At 45.2% G+C, this 17,423-nt stretch overlaps 2 protein-coding genes across 21 annotated transcripts in view; one reads left to right on the top strand and one right to left on the bottom strand.

Moving 5' to 3' along the window:
* Positions 1–2,171: 2,171 nt before the first annotated feature.
* SH3KBP1 (SH3 domain containing kinase binding protein 1) overlaps positions 2,172–17,423 on the bottom strand; it is a 335,079-nt gene continuing 319,827 nt past the window's right edge. For all 20 annotated transcript variants that reach the window (XR_010596566.1, XR_010596530.1, XR_010596560.1 and 17 more), the window contains 2 exons: positions 4,131–4,194; positions 2,172–2,554 (listed from right to left, as the gene is read on the bottom strand). Coding sequence is in view for 17 of the 20 variants with exons in the window: in XM_008170230.4 (XP_008168452.1) it covers positions 2,513–2,554; positions 4,131–4,194 (106 nt within the window). In the remaining 3 variants the exon portion in view is untranslated. The remainder of the gene's footprint in view (positions 2,555–4,130; positions 4,195–17,423) is intronic.
* LOC135979276 (uncharacterized) lies at positions 5,046–7,331 on the top strand. Its single transcript, XM_065579736.1, has 2 exons — positions 5,046–5,767; positions 6,762–7,331. The coding sequence occupies exons 1-2, from the start codon at positions 5,191–5,193 to the stop codon at positions 7,235–7,237; spliced, it is 1,053 nt and encodes a 350-aa protein (XP_065435808.1). The 5' UTR covers positions 5,046–5,190; the 3' UTR covers positions 7,238–7,331.

Raw genomic sequence — 17,423 nt, 5'->3', positions numbered from 1 at the left:
AATGAAATGCAGAAAGAAGAATAACAACTTGTTTTTCCTAGAAATCTTCCTCCCAGAACAATAAAGTTTTGAACAAAATATTTTCACAAAATCTCATTTTATCTTCTTTAACAAATCATGATATGTCGGACTCCTTATAGGCTTATAAAATGACAAGTTACCATTTTAACAGGAGAAAAAAATAGATGAAATCTAATTTCAGGAAAGTCCATGCTGAGTTCAGACAGGTTTTTACTAAAGCAACTTTTAAGAGTTGCCTCTTACGTTTCAAGATCCAGTCCAGGAAACAATACTTTAATTTATCACTGGCACCATAGCTTTTTTCCCCATGGGTGAAGTTAGGAATCTACTGCATTATGAAACTGTTTAATTCTGTATACATGTTTCAAATATACACAGTTCAGAACCCCAGCAGAATCCTTACAGGCTACATCCTAAATCCTCCTATTCTCCCCAAACTGTTATTTGCCTCATAAAAGATACAGAAATTAATAACCTAAAGATCTTTATTGCTGGAAAACCATGATGGGACTATAAATTTTATTTAAAAAAAATCTCAATGCAGTTGTTTAAAAACATTAAATAAAAGCATCTCAGTAACAAAATATGTAATTAGTGCTTTTGTTCCAGTTACAACTGAGAATACACTGTAATTTAAATCAAAGCTTGTAATTTTCACTAACAAAAGTTGAAATCTCAGACACCTTCATTACATAAAAAGCACAAGCAAAGGAAATTGACCCAATGATAATGTTCTGTATTGCCATGCAGAACACCCAGTTGCGAATCCTTCAGGTAACACACTTGTATACTGGGATGTTTGTGTGTGCTTAAACATATATAAAAGAATTCTCCATATAACCAAATGAGAACCCCTCCAGCTGTTCATGAATGGCACTGACAGATTGAGAAATAAGTCCCATCCACCCCTTAGCAGGAAGAATAGTAAACTGTGATGCAGGAACTCCAGGGTGGTATCAATTAATAACACTTGATATGATGAATAATAGATCCTTTGTGCGATTTTATCACTTCCTAATACTAGCATTATCAATCACTCATTCCACAAGCTGTGCAAAAATATCTATATTTAGCTGATTCAGATAAACTCAATAAACATAGTGGGCATTTGAGAAACATATTAAAACCATTTCACAGGCTAAATGAAATCTGCTGCCATTTAAATATGAAGCCAGAGCAGTCTTACAATACTTTGTTTTCAGATTGCGCTAACAGGAAAGAAATAGGTTACTTTCAAAGGTTGAAAAGCTCCGTTACAAACAAACAAACAAACACACTCTCTCTCTCTCTCTCTCTCTCTCTCTCTCTCTCTCTAAAAGCTTGATTTCCATAAAACCAGGAAAGAAAGCACAGCTGCTAAAACGTATTATAAAGAAATCCTTCTATTTCATCTATGTTAGAAAGCTTACAACAAAATGTGGCAAATGACATCACATAAATAGCAAGTTAAACAACATCACACGACAAAGCGAACCTTGTTTATTAAATAATTCAACCTTTTAACTGATGATATTTAGTTAATTTTATTTATTTTTGCTTTAGTAATGCATATTCTGTTCACTCAAAGTGTGCAAAAATGGGGACGGAGGCAGGTGTTTAACTTTTCTAATGAAAATCAAGCAGAGATGAATTTTCTAGCTGAATGAGAGTCCTATTAAACAGGAAAGCTAAAAAACCACAGCTGGTAAGACAAAGCTGCTCGCTCCCAACCTTATGCTGTCTTAGCACACATCTGGCTACGTTGACTGAGCAGCTATACATTAGAAGAGTGACCTCTAGTGGACCTAAGTGACCGGTGTCATCATGGCAGCTACATTATTTAGATCTGGTTTGCAACCAGTTCCAATCAGTGGGTGGCAAAAAGAAGGCACAAATCATTGTAAAGACAAGATTTTCTTTCTTTTTTTTTTAAATAAGCCATTCTACACAAACTTACATTTATCTTGTAGATTATTTTTGGACATAAAATTGCATATGTAATAGAATTTAAAAGATAACACAAAAAGTAGGCTGTTCTACCTGAAGCAAAATAATACCCCTGCCTCCCAAACATCAACATTCATTCTTGGCTATATGCAGTACAAATATTTTAGGAATCTGTGACAAAAGACAATTAAAAAAAAGTCAAAATCATAAAGCTTGTAAACGGATAATCTGAAATACATTTTATTTATGGAAAAATATCATCAAAATAGTACCACTATGGACTAAACTGCCTGAGTTTTCATTTCATTTGTGATCTTGAAGTAGAGACTTTAGCACAATAAGATCAATTTCAGTCACAACCAGTGCCGTACAGCAACTGCATCCCGTGGAATTTTTTCCTCTTCATTGGAATTTGTGTTGTGCTATCAAAAACTCTTGTGCTAATCCTTCAAACAAAGGGATATTGAGGCAATTCTTAAATCATTTGGCACAAAGTTATTTTGGCTGGGGCATAAATTTGAGTCTCAGTCATGATGAATAATGTAACATTCCACCTATCAAGTATTCATTTTGATTGAAGAGTTTTCTTTATGTCGTTAACTTCCATCTGCAAAGAAAAATCTCATTAGGTGGTTTATTGGTGTGTCAAATTCAAGCATAGTGCCAGCAGCAAATTCAGTTGCATCTTATCTCAGGGTGTGATGGGCTTGAAAGTAGAGGAAACTTTGTTATCCCCTTATTATTCCCACCAGCAAAAGCCTCACACATCCCGGTGACTCTCATTCCTGCTAAAGAGAATTGGAGATGGCTCCCTTCTTCCAGAGCCAGGCAAAGATAGTCACTGGAACATGTCATGAACTTACTCAGACTCTTTTCCACTGAGTGGACACTGAACCTTTGCAGCACTCCAAGCCTAAAGGCTTCTCTTCACACAGAAGTTACGCTGGTTTAGTTAAATCAGTGCAACTTGTGTGCGTGTGGATTCTCGTATCTATTTAAAACTGATAATATCAGTTTAGCTAGCAAGCTCAACCAATATAAGCTAGGTTAAACTGATATAAGAATGTTAACATGCAAAAGTTATAAAATTGTTATAAAAAAATCACACCTTTAGTTAGAGCAGAACAGCTCTGTATTTAGACCAGACTTAGCTCTGTCCTGAGGAACTGGAATCCAGAACTCTGAATGGTACTGACTGCTATAAAAGGTTTATTAACCTTCGCTGAATTGTTAATTATTAAAAACTATGGCCTCTCACAGATCTGCCTATGCAGAAGAAATATTCAGAAGGCCCCAATTCTGCTATCTTTACTCGTGTTGAACAGTATGTTATTAAGTAAGAGCAGCCCATTGAATCATGTTTTGATTTTCCATCATTAGTATAAAAAATATACAGCCACAAAATAAAAGTAAAAATATCAAATTAATGCTAAAACCTTGTTAATGACAAGTATGTCAATCCCCAAATCATGAAAAGCAGTTTCAAAGTTACTTTATATATGAAGCAGTATATTTGATGGTCCAAATAATGGCTCAGTTCTGCTACATTTATTCATGTTGCTGGTGTCAAGTACTACACAAGTGACTGATTCAATAGGATGACTCCAAGTAAGGTCATATTCAATGTTAAAGAAGCAGAACCTGGACTCTTAATGGAAATAATATATTTTTTTTTAAAATGATACTTTTTTAGAACTATCAGATTGTGTGCAAGAGAAACTGCAGAATCTTGTTAGCTGAAATTAACTTTTCAAATAAAATAAGACCAATTCTTATTTAAAAAGTCACTGGCAGACTGTAAATCACATTTTAAAACATAAAATTCTCTCATCTACTTTATGAACAAATTAGATGATTAAAACTAAGAATTTTAAAAACAGATTTCACTTTCCACTAGCTAAACTCTGTTTACTTGTTTGTATTTCCTTCAGCTTAGACAATAAAAAATAGATTATTCAGATTCCAGATAATTTTCATATTTTCATGTGATAACAGCATATAGATTGCAAACACTGCAGGGGGAATATATTTTTGTTTATATACATACATTCTGTTAATATAAAAAGAAATTCAAATATATTTATCTTAAGTTTTATAAGAGCTTGTTTGCCCTAAGTTTGAGGCTAAATTTGACCTGCCAGTATCCCTATAAAGTTGTCTCCGACCACATAAGATTCAAGTACCTGTAATCGTAGACGGATCTTTTTTTCTTCATCCAATTCAGACAACAATTGTTTAATCTCTTTTCTATAAAAAAAGAATGAAAAAATTGCAAAAGTTCATATTATTAAAATAAAGGTAATTATCTCTGAACCATTTCCCCACCAAACCAGTTACTGTATTTTCTCAATAATGATTTATCAAAGTATTTATATCCTTAAAACATTTTGCATTAGTTTCATTTAAAACACATAATAGACAGAAGTGACTTCATTTAATGCTTTTGGAAAACAGCTGTGTAGCAGCTGACCATTTTTGTTCAACTTACAAAAATAGGACTGTTTATAGCTCTCACTTTTTTATACGACAATAGGAAATTTGGATTAGTCCATTGGTAGGTTACAGAAACTGGTAACATAAACGATCACACATTTAAACTGTTTTAAAGCTGTTTAACAAAGCACTATTTAAACTGCATCTTAACTTAAAAAGATAATTCCCAAGTGTAGGTCACCAAAAAATGGTCTGTTGTCCAGGGGATGTAATGAAGGAAAAATAAATGGTTTCTGACCTCTGAAAGGTAAGACCAGGATGTAATTATCTGGAGGAGGAAGTTTCACTATATCTTTCCCATAGAGAGATCCTCTCTTCTGTCCCAGGCCTGTGCTCTGAACATAATAAATCTTAGGCCTGGTCTACACTAGGCGTTTATGTCGAAGTTAGCGCCGTTAAATCGAATTAACCCTGCACCCGTCCACACTGCGATGCTATTTAGTTCGACATAGAGGTCTCTTTAATTCGACTTCTGTACTCCTCCCCGACGAGGGGAGTAGCGCTAAATTCGACATGGCCATGTCGAATTAGGCTAGGTGTGGATGGAAATCGACGCTAATAGCTCCGGGAGCTATCCCACAGTGCACCACTCTGTTGACGCTCTGGACAGCAGTGCGAGCTCGGATGCTCTGACCAGCCACACAGGAAAAGCCCCGGGAAAATTTGAATTTGAATTCCTTTTCCTGTCTGGCCAGTTTGAATCTCATTTCCTGTCTGGACATCGTGGCGAGCACAGCAGCACTGGCAACGATGCAGAGCTCTCCAGCAGTGATGGCCATGCAGTCTGGGAATAGAAAGAGAGCCCCAGCATGGACTGATCGTGAAGTCTTGGATCTCATCGCTGTGTGGGGCGATGAGTCCGTGCTTTCCGAGCTGCGATCCAAAAGAAGGAATGCAAAGATCTACGAGAAGATCTCTAAAGACATGGCAGAGAGAGGATACAGCCGGGATGCAACGCAGTGCCGCGTGAAAATCAAGGAGCTGAGACAAGGCTACCAGAAGACCAAAGAGGCAAACGGACGCTCCGGATCCCATCCCCAGACATCCCGTTTCTACGAGGCACTGCATTCCATCCTCGGTGCTGCCGCCACCACTACCCCACCAGTGACCGTGGACTCTGAGGATGGGATACTGTCCACGGCCGGTTCCTCAGACATGTTAGGGGACGGGGAAGATGAGGAAGGAGATGAGGAGGGCGAGGCAGTTGGCAGATCTCACAACGCTGATTTCCCCGACAGCCAGGATCTCTTCATCACCCTTACAGAGATCCCCTACGAAGCGTCCCCAGCCATTACCCCGGACACAGAATCTGGTGAAGGATCAGCCAGTAAGTGTTGTAAACATCTAAACATTTATTTTTAACAAAACAGGAATATTAACAATTAAAAGAATGGGTTGTTCATGATTAGTGTGCCCTAGGCGCTTAACGGTTTAGTAAGGGGCAGTGCAAGTTTTGAAAAGAAATCTAGCAATGTCCGGTTTTCAGTGATTGTCCTGCACAAGCCGCTCTACTGTGTATTCCCTGCTACTGCAGCTACAGTAAAATGCGGTCTATATGTGCGGGGATAGAGCAGTAATCCTCCTGGGACATCTCGATGAAGCTCTCCTGGAGGTAACTTGAAAGCCGTTGCATGAGGTTCTTGGGGAGAGCGGCCTTATTGGGTCCTCCGAAGTACGACACGTTGCCGCGCCACGAGATTATCAGGTACTCGGGGATCATTGCTCTGCACAGCAGGGCGGCATACGGCCCTGGTCTTTGGAGGCTTTCCCGGAGCATTCTCTCTTTGTCGCTCTCGGAGATCCTCATCAGGGTGATGTCGGCCATGGTGACCTGCTTTTAATTAGGTAGGGGAATGTTAGTGTTGGGACTGCTTTCCCGTTCCTTTACAGAACTGTCACCGCTGGTTTGCAGCCACGCGGTGGAGGCGGGAGAGGGGCAGCCGAAAGGGATCATTCCCGGGGACAGCCGCGAGGGGGTGGGACAGGGGCAGAGTTCCCGCTTGCCGGATTGCTGGCAGCAGGGACTGACATTGATTTAAATGTGAAATGAGGCCAGTGGTAATATAAAAGTTTTAAACTGCCACAAGTGTACGGCTTACCATGTCTGCCTGCAACAGAAATTCCGTTGTGCTGCCTCGCTTCTCAAATGTGCTGTTCAAGACCCCAGGCACAGAATGCGAAGGCCGAGAATTCGACCTTGTGCTGAGTGCGCATGTGAAAGGTGCTGTGCATGGTCTTGTTCACAGAGAAAGACTATGTTCTTTGTTCACAACTACATTTATCTTTCAGAGGAATTCACTCCCTTTTTCCCATTTCCACAGCCCCGTCTGCGACTGTCTCACAACCTAGCCTGGAATCACACTCCCAGAGGCTAGCGCGGATTAGGCGTAGGAAGAAGAGGACACGGGAGGACATGTTCTCTGAGCTTATGGCCTCTTCCCAAGCCCAGGCAGCACAGCAGACCCAGTGGCGGGAGAACTTGACCCGAATGCACCAAGCCAACATGGATCGGGAGGAGAGGTGGCGGCAGGAAGACCAGCAGGCGACTCAAACGCTGCTTGGACTACTGAGGGAGCAAACGGACACGCTCCGGCGCCTTGTGGATGTTCTGCAGGAACGGAGGCAGGAGGACAGAGCCCCGCTGCAGTCCATCTCTAACCGCCCTCCCCCGCCACCAAGTCCCATACCCACCTCACCCAAAGTGCAAAGAAGGAGAGGCGGCAGAGTCCCTGCTAACTCTCACTCCACCCCTGCAGAGAGCTCTAGTAGCAGAAGGCTCTCATTTCCCAAAATTTGAAAAGTTCTTTCCTTCCCGCCTGACACAAGCCCACGTCCAAGTTTCACCTCCCAATGCCATGTGTAGTTGATAATAAAAAATTCGTTTCTGTTAACTACTGTTTCAATCATGTTCTTTTGGAGGAGGAGGGGAAAGGGGGTTGGAAATTGGACAGGACAGTCTCCTTTGGCAGGGTACATAGTCGGGGGCAGGCACAGCAGCAGGGCACATACACAGTGCAGTGATGCAGTGACTAGTTGCCCCGGTTAGTCTGGGAGGTTGTTTTGATGTAATGTTGGGGGGGGTGGGTTGCTCTGTGACTTTGTGGCGGGGGAGGGCAGTTACAGATCTTAAGCGCCGGTCCTTAGACAGGATCACAGAGCCACACAGCATGGGATCTGTAACCGTCCTCCCCCTGCCACAAAGTCAAATAGACCTCCCATACACACAGTCCCGATCAGGAGGGGTGACAGGCTCCGTTGAAACAAGCATCCCACCGCAGCGGAGCCTGTCAATCCTTGAGTTTAGAAGCTGCATTCGCATCACAACACTAGACCCGCCCCGCACCACAGTCTGCGTCCCAGTTTTAAAAAATTCCCGCTAAAACAGTATTAAAGAAAACGGTGTGCTTTAACAAAGTAGAACTATTTTTATTTCGACACGTGTGTTGGAGGGGGGGTGAAGGGGGTATGTAACTGGATAGGATAGTCAACATTACCTGGGTAAAGAAACGGGGGCAGGTTTAGCTTCTCAGTACACAAACTATAAAATCACAGGTTACCCTGCTCACTCAGGAACTTTGCTTTCAAAGCCTCCCGGATGCACAGCGCTTCCCGCTGGTCTCTTCTAATCGCCCGGCTGTCTGGCTGTGAGTAATCACCAGCCAGGCTATTTTCCTCAACCTCCCACCCCGCCATAAAGGTCTCCCCCTTGCTCTCACAGAGATTGTGGAGCACACAGCAAGCTGCTATAACAATGGGGATATTGGTTTCGCTGAGATCACAGCGAGTCAGTAAGCTTCTCCATCTCCCCTTGAGACGGCCAAAAGCACACTCCACCACCATTCTGCACTTGCTCAGCCGGTAGTTGAAGAGTTCTTTTTCAGTGTCCAGGGCGCCAGTATAGGGCTTCATGAGCCAGGGCATTAGCGGGTAGGCTGGGTCCCCGAGGATGACTATAGGCATCTCCACATCCCCAACAGTTATTTTGTGGTCCGGGAAGTAAATACCTTGTTGCAGCCGTCTAAACAGACCAGAGTTCCTGAAAACACGAGCGTCATGAACCTTGCCCGGCCATCCCACGTAGATGTTGGTAAAACGTCCCCTGTGGTCCACCAGTGCTTGCAGCACCATGGAAAAGTATCCCTTTCGGTTAATGTACTGGGTGGCCTGGTGGTCCGGTGCCAGGATAGGGATGTGAGTTCCATCTATGGCCCCACCGCAGTTTGGGAATCCCATCGCTGCGAAGCCATCTATGATCGCCTCCACGTTTCCCAGGGTCACTACCTTTGGCAGCAGTACATCAACGATTGCCTTCGCTACTTGCATCACAACAACCCCCACGGTAGATTTGCCCACCCCAAACTGGTTCGCGACTGACCGGTAGCTGTCTGGCGTTGCAAGCTTCCACAGGGCTATGGCCACTCGCTTCTGTACACTCAGTGCAGCTCGCAACCGGGTGTCACTGCGCTTCAGGGCAGGGGACAGCAACTCACAAAGTTCCAGGAAAGTTCCCTTCCGCATGCGAAAGTTTCGCAGCCACTGGGATTCATCCCAGACCTGCAGCACTATGCGGTCCCACCACTCAGTGCTTGTCTCCCGTGCCCAGAATCGCCGTTCCACGGCATCAACATGACCCATTGCCACTGTGATGTCCTCGGCGCTGGGTCGCCTGCTTTCTGACAGGTCTGTGCTACTCTCAGACTTCAGGACATCACCGCGGTGCCGTAGCCTCCTTGCCTGACTTTTCTGCATCTGCCTCAGGGAAACCTTTATGATAAGCTGCGAGACGTTGAGAGCGGCCACAACTGCAGCGATGGTCGCAGCGGGCTCCATGCTCGGAGTACAGTGGCGTCCGCGCTGTCAATGACTGGAAAAGCGCGCGAACTGTTTTCCCGCCGGCGCTTTCAGGGAGGGAGGGCGGGAGTGATGGACGGATGACGACAGTTTCCCAAAAGCACCCTCGACTCATTTTGTTACCCAGAAGGCATTGCCGGCTACACCCAGAATTCCAATGGGCAGAGGGGACTGCGGGAACTGTGGGATAGCTGACCACAGTGCACCGCTTCGAATGTCGACGCTATCACCGTTAGTGTGGACGCACAAAGTCGAATTACTGTCCTTAGTGTGGACACACACGTTCGACTTTGCAATATCGATTACAAAAATTCGATGCAAGTAAAATCGAACTACTCTCGTAGTGTAGACAAGGCCTTAGAGAGATAAGGTGGGTGAGGTAATATCTTTTATTGAACCAACTTCTGTTGGTGAAAGAGACAAGCTTTCAAGGTTATACAGAGCTTTTCTTCAGGTCTGGGAAAGGTACTCAGAATGTCACAGCTAAATATAAGGTGGGACCAACATGGCTACAGCAACACTGCATGTAATAAATCTTGTCACATTCCTGTTTATTGCCTTGTCCCCCAAGCCAGAAACCAGTAGTTGGAGGCAGCTCCTGTTAGAATGTCAGGCCAGAGGGCTTATGGGGCCAGTGGCTATGCAAGGCAGGTTAGGAATAGGTGTCAGTTGGCCCAAATTGGGCCACATTCACCTCGACAACCCCTACTTGACAGCCCTCCCCAGTGTTCTTTTATTCCCCTACAGTCGCCTTGTTTTGTCACATTCCACTGCCACTACAGTGTCTTTAATGGTACTCCTACAGTCCTCTTCCCCAAACCTCTACATTACCCTACCCCTTTACCATTTTTGGCCTGGCCACACATGGCAGATATCTTTCCAGTGGGCACCCCGGCTTCATTCCCACTGGGAACAATGGAAGATATCAGCGATATTCAGGAAGAGCAAAAATAATGAGAAAATCCCAGCTTCTGAGATGTGAGCAGTTTAAACTCTCCCAATATCTCCCCCCTGCCCCAGAATAAAAATAAATGTAAGACTCAGTAATAACAGGAGAGTTTTCAACTCATTATTAATCACAATTCAGTTACAGTATTGCCAGCCTCACGAGATCAAAAACCATGAGCCAGTTCCTAAAAAAGTAATGATTTATAAATCATCATCAAACCATGTTTTTTTAGTCTGTCTTTTAACTTTTTACCTCCCTCTACTCTTTTGGTAATGTGTGTATGCTAATTTCAGGTTGAAAAGTCAACTTTAATGCACACATACTTCTCCCTGCCTGCTCAAATGGAGATGCTGAAGGTACACAAACATATTTAAGGAGAATTAGAATGGAGAAGATGCAAAATGGTTAAATATTTGTTTTATTTAGGCTAGTCCTAAGTGGCCTCTGATAATGGTATCTCCTTATTAGGATGGATACCCCTTCAAAAGTATCCCTTCAAAAACAGAGAGAATGGATAGAGAGAGGGAAGACATCCAGCCTGGTGGGAAAGAGGGGGAGTACTTATGTTAATTTATTGTACACGGGTATAATAAATGTACTCAGTGGAGAGCACTATAATGTGATAAATATAAAATATGATGAAAAATCTAATTCACACGTATTTCAAAACATACAAGGCCTGTAAAACGGAGGTGGAAAATAAATAATGAACACCCAAGAAAGAGGAGGTTACTCACCTGTGCAGTAACTGATCTTCTTTGAGATGAGTGTCCCTGTGGGTGCTCTATTGTAGGTGTCGGTACGCCCCTGCGCCGTTGTTTGGAGATTTTTACAGCAGTACCCATATTGGCCACGCATGCACGAAGCCTGCCTCACATACCAGTCTTGTCTTAATAGCGCGCATGCGCGGCCGAACTCCTCAGTTCCTTCTCTACAACGGAGCCTGCCCCAGCTCCGAAGTAGAGGGGAGGAGGATGGGGAGTGGAGCACCCACAGGGACACTCATCTCGAAGAATGTCAGTTACTACAAAGGTGAGTAGCCACCTCTTCTTCGAGAGGTGTCCCTGTGAGTGCTCCACTGTAGGTGACTGAAAAGCAGTGTCTCTCAAGGAGGTAGGGACTTCAGATCTGGAAGGAATGCAGTAGATAGAACAACTCTGCCCACATGCGTATCAGTGATGGGTCCCTGTGTAAGAGCATAATGTTTTGCAAACGTATTTTCGAAAGCCCAAATGGCAGCTCTGGAAATGTCCTTAAGGGGAACGTTATGTAGAAAGGACACTGAGGCCACCATGGATCTGGTGGAGTGAGTCCTGATAAAAGTAGGAGGAGTCACTTTCTGTAGTTGATAACAGAGACAAATGCAACTTGAGATCCAGTTGGAAAGTCTGAGATTAGAGATAAATGAGCCCTTAGAGCGTTCTGCAATGGGGACGAATAGCTTGTCGGAACGCCTAAAGGTTTTAGTCCTGTCAAAGTAGAAGGACAAAGTTCTGCGCACGTCCAAAGTGTGCATCGTAGATTGAAAGGAATTCGCATATGGTTTTGGAAAAGGTAGGGAGATAGATAGGCTCATTGAAGTGGAAAGATGAGTGCACCTTTGGTAGAATTTCGGAGCGTAAGCGTAGGGTGACTTTGTCCTTAAAAAATATGGTGTATGGAGGATCTGCCATGAGTGCTGCAATTTCTCCTGTGCGTCTCGCAGAGGCAATTGCTACCAGAAATGCAGTTTTCATAGAGAGAGGTAGGAGGGAACATGTGGCTAATGGTTCAAATGGTTTTTGGGTTAGGCATGTTAAGACTAAGGGAAGGTCCCAAGGTGGATTAGGCGGTTTGATGTCTGGATATAGGGTATGCGGTCCCTTAAGGAATCGCTTAGTAATGGGGTGAGCAAAGATAGTCCTATCATCGATGGCATTATGGAACATTGTAATTGCGGCCAAGTGGACTTTGATGGGACTCAGGGAGAGTCCAGAGAGTTTAATCTCTAACAGGCAGTCGAGGATTAGCGGGAGAGGCGTGGAAAAAAAGGAGCGTTTTTTGTGACAGCCCACCAGTGTGTAAATCTTGTCCAGTTATGAAGGCAGGTGGTGCATGTAGAATTTGTTGTGCTATGAAGGAGTACAAGTATGCTCGGCATGAGAGAACCATGAAGGAGCCAAACCTTGAGGTGTAACAAGGTTAAATTGGGGTGGAGTAGACGACCATGTTGTTAGGACAAGAGATTCGGGCGGAGGGTAGTGGGATGGGTGCGGAAAACGACATCTTGGTAAGGAAAGGGTACCATGCCTGTCTGGTCCACTTGGGGCTATCATTATGACCCTGGCTTGGTCTGTTCGTATTTTTATCAATAATTTGTGTATGAGTGGTATCGGGGAAATGCATACATTAGGTCAGTGTTCCATGGGAACATGAAAGCATCCCCCGAGGAGTGTTTGCCTAGTCCCGCTCTGGAATAAAATCTTGGGCATTTCTTGTTTGCTGTAGTTGCGAAAAGGTCTGTAGTTGGGTATCCCCATGTGTGGAATATGTCTAGTACTATATCCTCATTTAGTTCCCATTCGTGGTCTATAAGAAATCTTCTGCTGAAGTCGCTGCAGTGGTATTGAGAGAGCCAGGTAAGTATGCAGCTGATATTCAGACATTGTGTCTGAGACACCAGTTCCATTGTTTCATCGCTTCTGTACAAAGGGAGTGGGATCACCTCTCCCCCTCCCCCTCGCCTGTTTACATAGAACATGAAGGCAATGTATCGCTCAGAGTTCTAGATGTTGATGTGAAGGGACGTCTCGGCAGGAGATGAAAGCCCCTGGGCAGTGTATTGGGGCATGTGTACTCCCTATACTCCCTATGTGTACTGTACATCCCTACAGTAAGGGATGTGCCTGTAGTTATGACAACCGACAGGACGTCCTGTGGAAAGGGGACCCCGGAGCAAAGGTTGTGAGGCAATATCCACCCGTGGAGGGAGTCCTTGACTCTGGGAGGTACGTATAAAAGTTTGTTCAGACCATGGACATTCGTCTGTAGACAGTGGAATCCAGCTTTGGAAACACCTCATGAAGAGGTGAGTGTTCGTGACTACAAAAGTGCAAGAGGTTATGTGGCCTCGGAGTTGTAAGCAAGCTCGTGCAGCCACTTGTGGACTGGTGCACAGCTTGGGAACGAAAAGGTTGATGGTGTTAAAAAGGTGGAGTGGGAGAGATGCTATTCTTTTGTGTGAGTCAAAATGTGCTCCTATGAACTTCAATTGTTGGGTGGTAGTGAGTGAAGATTTTCTTTGTTCATTCGCAGGCCAAGAGCATGGAAACATTGGACTGTCCATTGTGTGGATTGAATGGCTTCTTGGAGGGTCCTGGCTTTGAAAAGGCAGTTGTCGAGGTAAGTAAAAATTATGATTCCCTGACTTCTGAGATGAGCTGTTATGACTGCGAGGAGTTTGGAAAAAACACGAGGCACTGTTGAGAGGTCAAAAGGTAGGACCCTGTACTGGTAGTGTTGTGAGCCCAGAACGAAATGAATAAAACATCTGTGGGCAGGATGTATGGTCACAGGAACATAAGCATCCTACGGGTCGAGGGCTGAAACCCAATCTCCCTGCTCCAGTGCTGGAATTATGGTTGCAAGAGTCACCATTTTTTTTTAAATTTTATGTAACGAATTTATTGAGGCATCTGAGGTCGAGAATGGGTCGCCATCCCCCAGTTCTCTTTTGTGTTAAAAAGTAATAGGAGTAGAACCCTTTTCTAGTGTGTTGGTCAGGCGCTGGTTCTACTGCTCCTAATTGGAGGAGGTGATGCACCTCTTGGTGGAGCAGTTGTTTGTGAGAGGGGTCCCTGAAAAGGGACAGGGTGGGGGAGGGCAAAGATAGGAAGGGAATGGGCACTGAAGTAGGGATGATGTTTTCTATACCCTTGATCACATCTTCAAGTTTGCTTATTAGTGGGAGAGGGTTGACATGGAGCCGATGAATTGGTGCGGCGATGTTGATATCTTGGTCACTGACGTTGTTGTTCATATGGTCTATGACTTTGTTGAGTATACGTTGGTTGGTATCTATATGGTCTCCTCCTATTTGCAAGGGTTTGGATACCGAGAGACCATAATGTTGCTCTCGAGTCCTTCATGGAGTGAAGCACATCGTTGGTGTTACTGACAAATGGTTTTTCACCATCAAAAGGGAGATTTTCGATGGTATTCTGAACCTCGCGAGGAAAAGAAGATGATGAAAGCCATGAAGCTCAATGCATCATGACTGCTGTAGCAGTGGACCTTGCAGCTGTATTAGCAACATCAAGCGCAGCTTGTACTGTGGTACGGGAGACGATTTGTCCCTCGAGACTATGGCTTTAAACTGATTTTTTTTGCCCTCTGGGATGTCATCAATAAAGTCCATGAGTTTCTCATAATTTCTGTGGTCATATTTTACCAGAACGGCTGCATAATTAGATATCTGGAATTGTAATGTGGGCAAAGCATACACTTTACGACCAGCCTTTTACTGTCTTTACCAGTTGGGGTAGACCTGGGAACTGGTGTTTGTTCTTTTGGTTAGCTGCATCTACTGCCAATGAGTTTGGCGTTGGGTGAATAAAAAGGAACTCAGACCCTTTGGAAGGAATAAAATATTTCCCGTCAGCTCGCTTACAGGTAGGTGTGCTAGTAGCTGGTGTCTGCCATATGGTTTTTGGCAGGATCCATAATGGCTGGATTTATAGGTAAGGCAATCCTGGATGTGGAGGAAGGTTGCAGGATATCAGTCAACTCATGCTGGTTTTCAGAAATTTCCTCCAGATTAATCCTCAACTCGTTGGCAACTCTTTTGAAGAGGTCTTGAAATTTTAAGAAATCATCCGACAGTGTTGGTGGGGGAGGCAGTATAGCCTCATCCTGTGTGGATACGGGCTCCACAAGGATTGGGGAAGCATGTGTAGCATGTTCATTGAAGTGTGGAGTAACAGCTTGTTGTTGTGTCTAATTCGTAGCCGTATGCACTGGTGATGGCGAAGTGGCATTGTTCCTATTTTTGGCATCTTGGCAATCATAGTGGAATCGCTTATATGGTGCCCATGGACCACACTATTGCCACTGACCGGGGAAGGGCATAGGTGGTGCTATCCACGGGTTTGTATACCAGGGAGGAAGGGGAAGTCTTTGATTAATGAAGACCTAGATTTTCTATGACCAGTGCTGATTTGGGTCTGTGACTGGGACAATTGGTATGGTGAAAAGTCTCCCTGCACTATGGCTTCCTCATCACTAGAAAAGTGAGATACAGAGACAGCTGTCCGGACCGCATGTGAATGTCAGGAGAAAAACTAGGTATCAAGTGGTGGTGACTGTAGGTTAGGTGACACCTGTAGTCCGGTGAATGAATGAACTGCGGTGCTGGAGAGCCTGTGGCCTTGGCTACACTTGTGAGTTACAGCGCTGTAAAGGCTCCCCCAGCGCTGTAACTCACTCCCCGTCCACACTGGCAAGGGATTTGCAGCGCTGTATCTCCGTGGTTGCAGCGCTGCATGTACTCCACCTCTCCGAGAGGAATAGCGAGTATTGCGCTGCCGCTGCGTCGCCAGTGTGGCCACCCAATGCGCTGTGAATGGCCTCCAGAATTAAGTGGCTAGAACAATGCCTGTTCTAGCCACTCTGGTCATCAGTTCAAACTCTACTGCCCTGGCCTTAGGTAACCAACCATGTGACCGACCCTTTACATTCCCCGGGAATTTTAAAAATCCCCTTCCTGTTTGCTCAGCCTGGCGTGGTGTGGAGTGCTATCAGCGAATCTTTCCAGGTGACCATGCCTCCACGCGCCAAGTGAGCCCCAGCATGGAGCAATGGCGAGTTGCTGGACCTCATCAGTGTTTGGGGGGAGGAAGCTGTACAGTCCCAGCTGCGCTCCAGCCGTAGGAATTACGATACCTTCCGGAAGGTATCAAAGGACATGATGGAAAGGGGCCAGGACCAGGACGCCCTGCAGTGCAGGATTAAAGTGAAGGAGCTGCGGAGTGCCTATCGCAAAGCCCGCGACGCAAACGGCTGCTCGGGTGCTCCCCCCGCGACCTACCGATTCTACAAAGAGCTGGATGCGATACTTGGGGTTAACCCCACCTCCACTCCGAGCACCACCATGGACACTTCAGAGCCAGTGGGGGAGGGAGAGGAGGAGGAGGAGGAAAACGGGAGTGATGGTGGTGGGCCAGATGGAGACACCCCGGAATCCCTTGAGCCATGCAGCCAGGAGCTCTTCTCTAGCCAGGAGGAAGGTAGCCAGTCGCAGCGGCCGGTACTTGGTGGAGGACAAACAGAAGAGCAGGTTCCCGGTAAGCGGGTTTTTTTTTTTCGGGAAGGAATTTTTTCGGTGTGGGCTCTTTGGGAGAGGAGGGTTAGGCATGCATGCCTAGATGCGGAATAGTGCATTGATGTGGTTTATCACATCGCGGTAATCGGCCTCGGTAATCTCCTCGAATGGCTCATCCAGAATGTGTGCAATGCGCTTGCACAGGTTTATCGGGAGAGCCACCTGGTCCTTGTCCCAGCCAGGCTAACGTGTCCACACCACTGTGCCGCGAGGGGCGGGGGGACCATTGCTGCACACAGGCAAGCTGCATATGGGCCAGGGCGGAAGCCGCATTGCAGTAGAAGACCCTCCCTTGCTTCCCAGGTCACCCTCAGCAGCGAGATATCGTCCAGGGTGAACTCCTGTGGAAAATGTTGGGACAGTGTTCAGTGTAGGTGCCCCCTGAAGCTGTTGGCTCTCCCCAAGGCACAGAAACCCATAGGTCAGTGCAGCCCTGAAACAATCAGTCCCCCTTACTCACCATTTTGAGGCTCCTGTGGGATATGTGTGCTCTCTTTCGGACGGGAAAATTATGCTATCGTGTAGACCCTGTGTGTTTTCTACTCCTTAAGTGCGTGGGGAATCATTACTCTGTCTGGTATAAACAATGCTGCCTCTGTTAAATGTTGCATTTTGCCTATACAGCTGCATCAACCTTGAGACCTCAGCTGTCCCTCTTATTGCCTGTTCAGAGACTGCAAAGACTCAGGAAGAGACCGCAAAAAAGCAAAGAAGACATGCTGCAAGAAGTGATGCGGCAATCTATTAAAGAGAATGAGAAAGCACAGAACTGGAGGGAGAGAGAAAGCAGGATCCGCCAGGAAAACGCAGCGCACCGGTGGCAAA

The sequence above is a fragment of the Chrysemys picta genome, chromosome 1, assembly GCF_011386835.1.
Source record: "Chrysemys picta bellii isolate R12L10 chromosome 1, ASM1138683v2, whole genome shotgun sequence".
In the NCBI taxonomy this organism is placed as follows: Eukaryota; Metazoa; Chordata; order Testudines; family Emydidae; genus Chrysemys; species Chrysemys picta.
Note: the sequence above shows the minus strand (reverse complement) of the source record. Positions and strands in the feature narration are given on the sequence as shown.

Bases quoted from the DNA above. Each gene is read 5' to 3' on its own strand.
- LOC135979276 (XM_065579736.1), top strand. From the start codon at position 5,191: ATGCAGAGCTCTCCAGCAGTGATGGCCATGCAGTCTGGGAATAGAAAG. The intron at 5,768-6,761 runs GTAAGTGTTGTA...CCATTTCCACAG, and splicing joins ATCTGGTGAAGGATCAGCCA to CCCCGTCTGCGACTGTCTCA.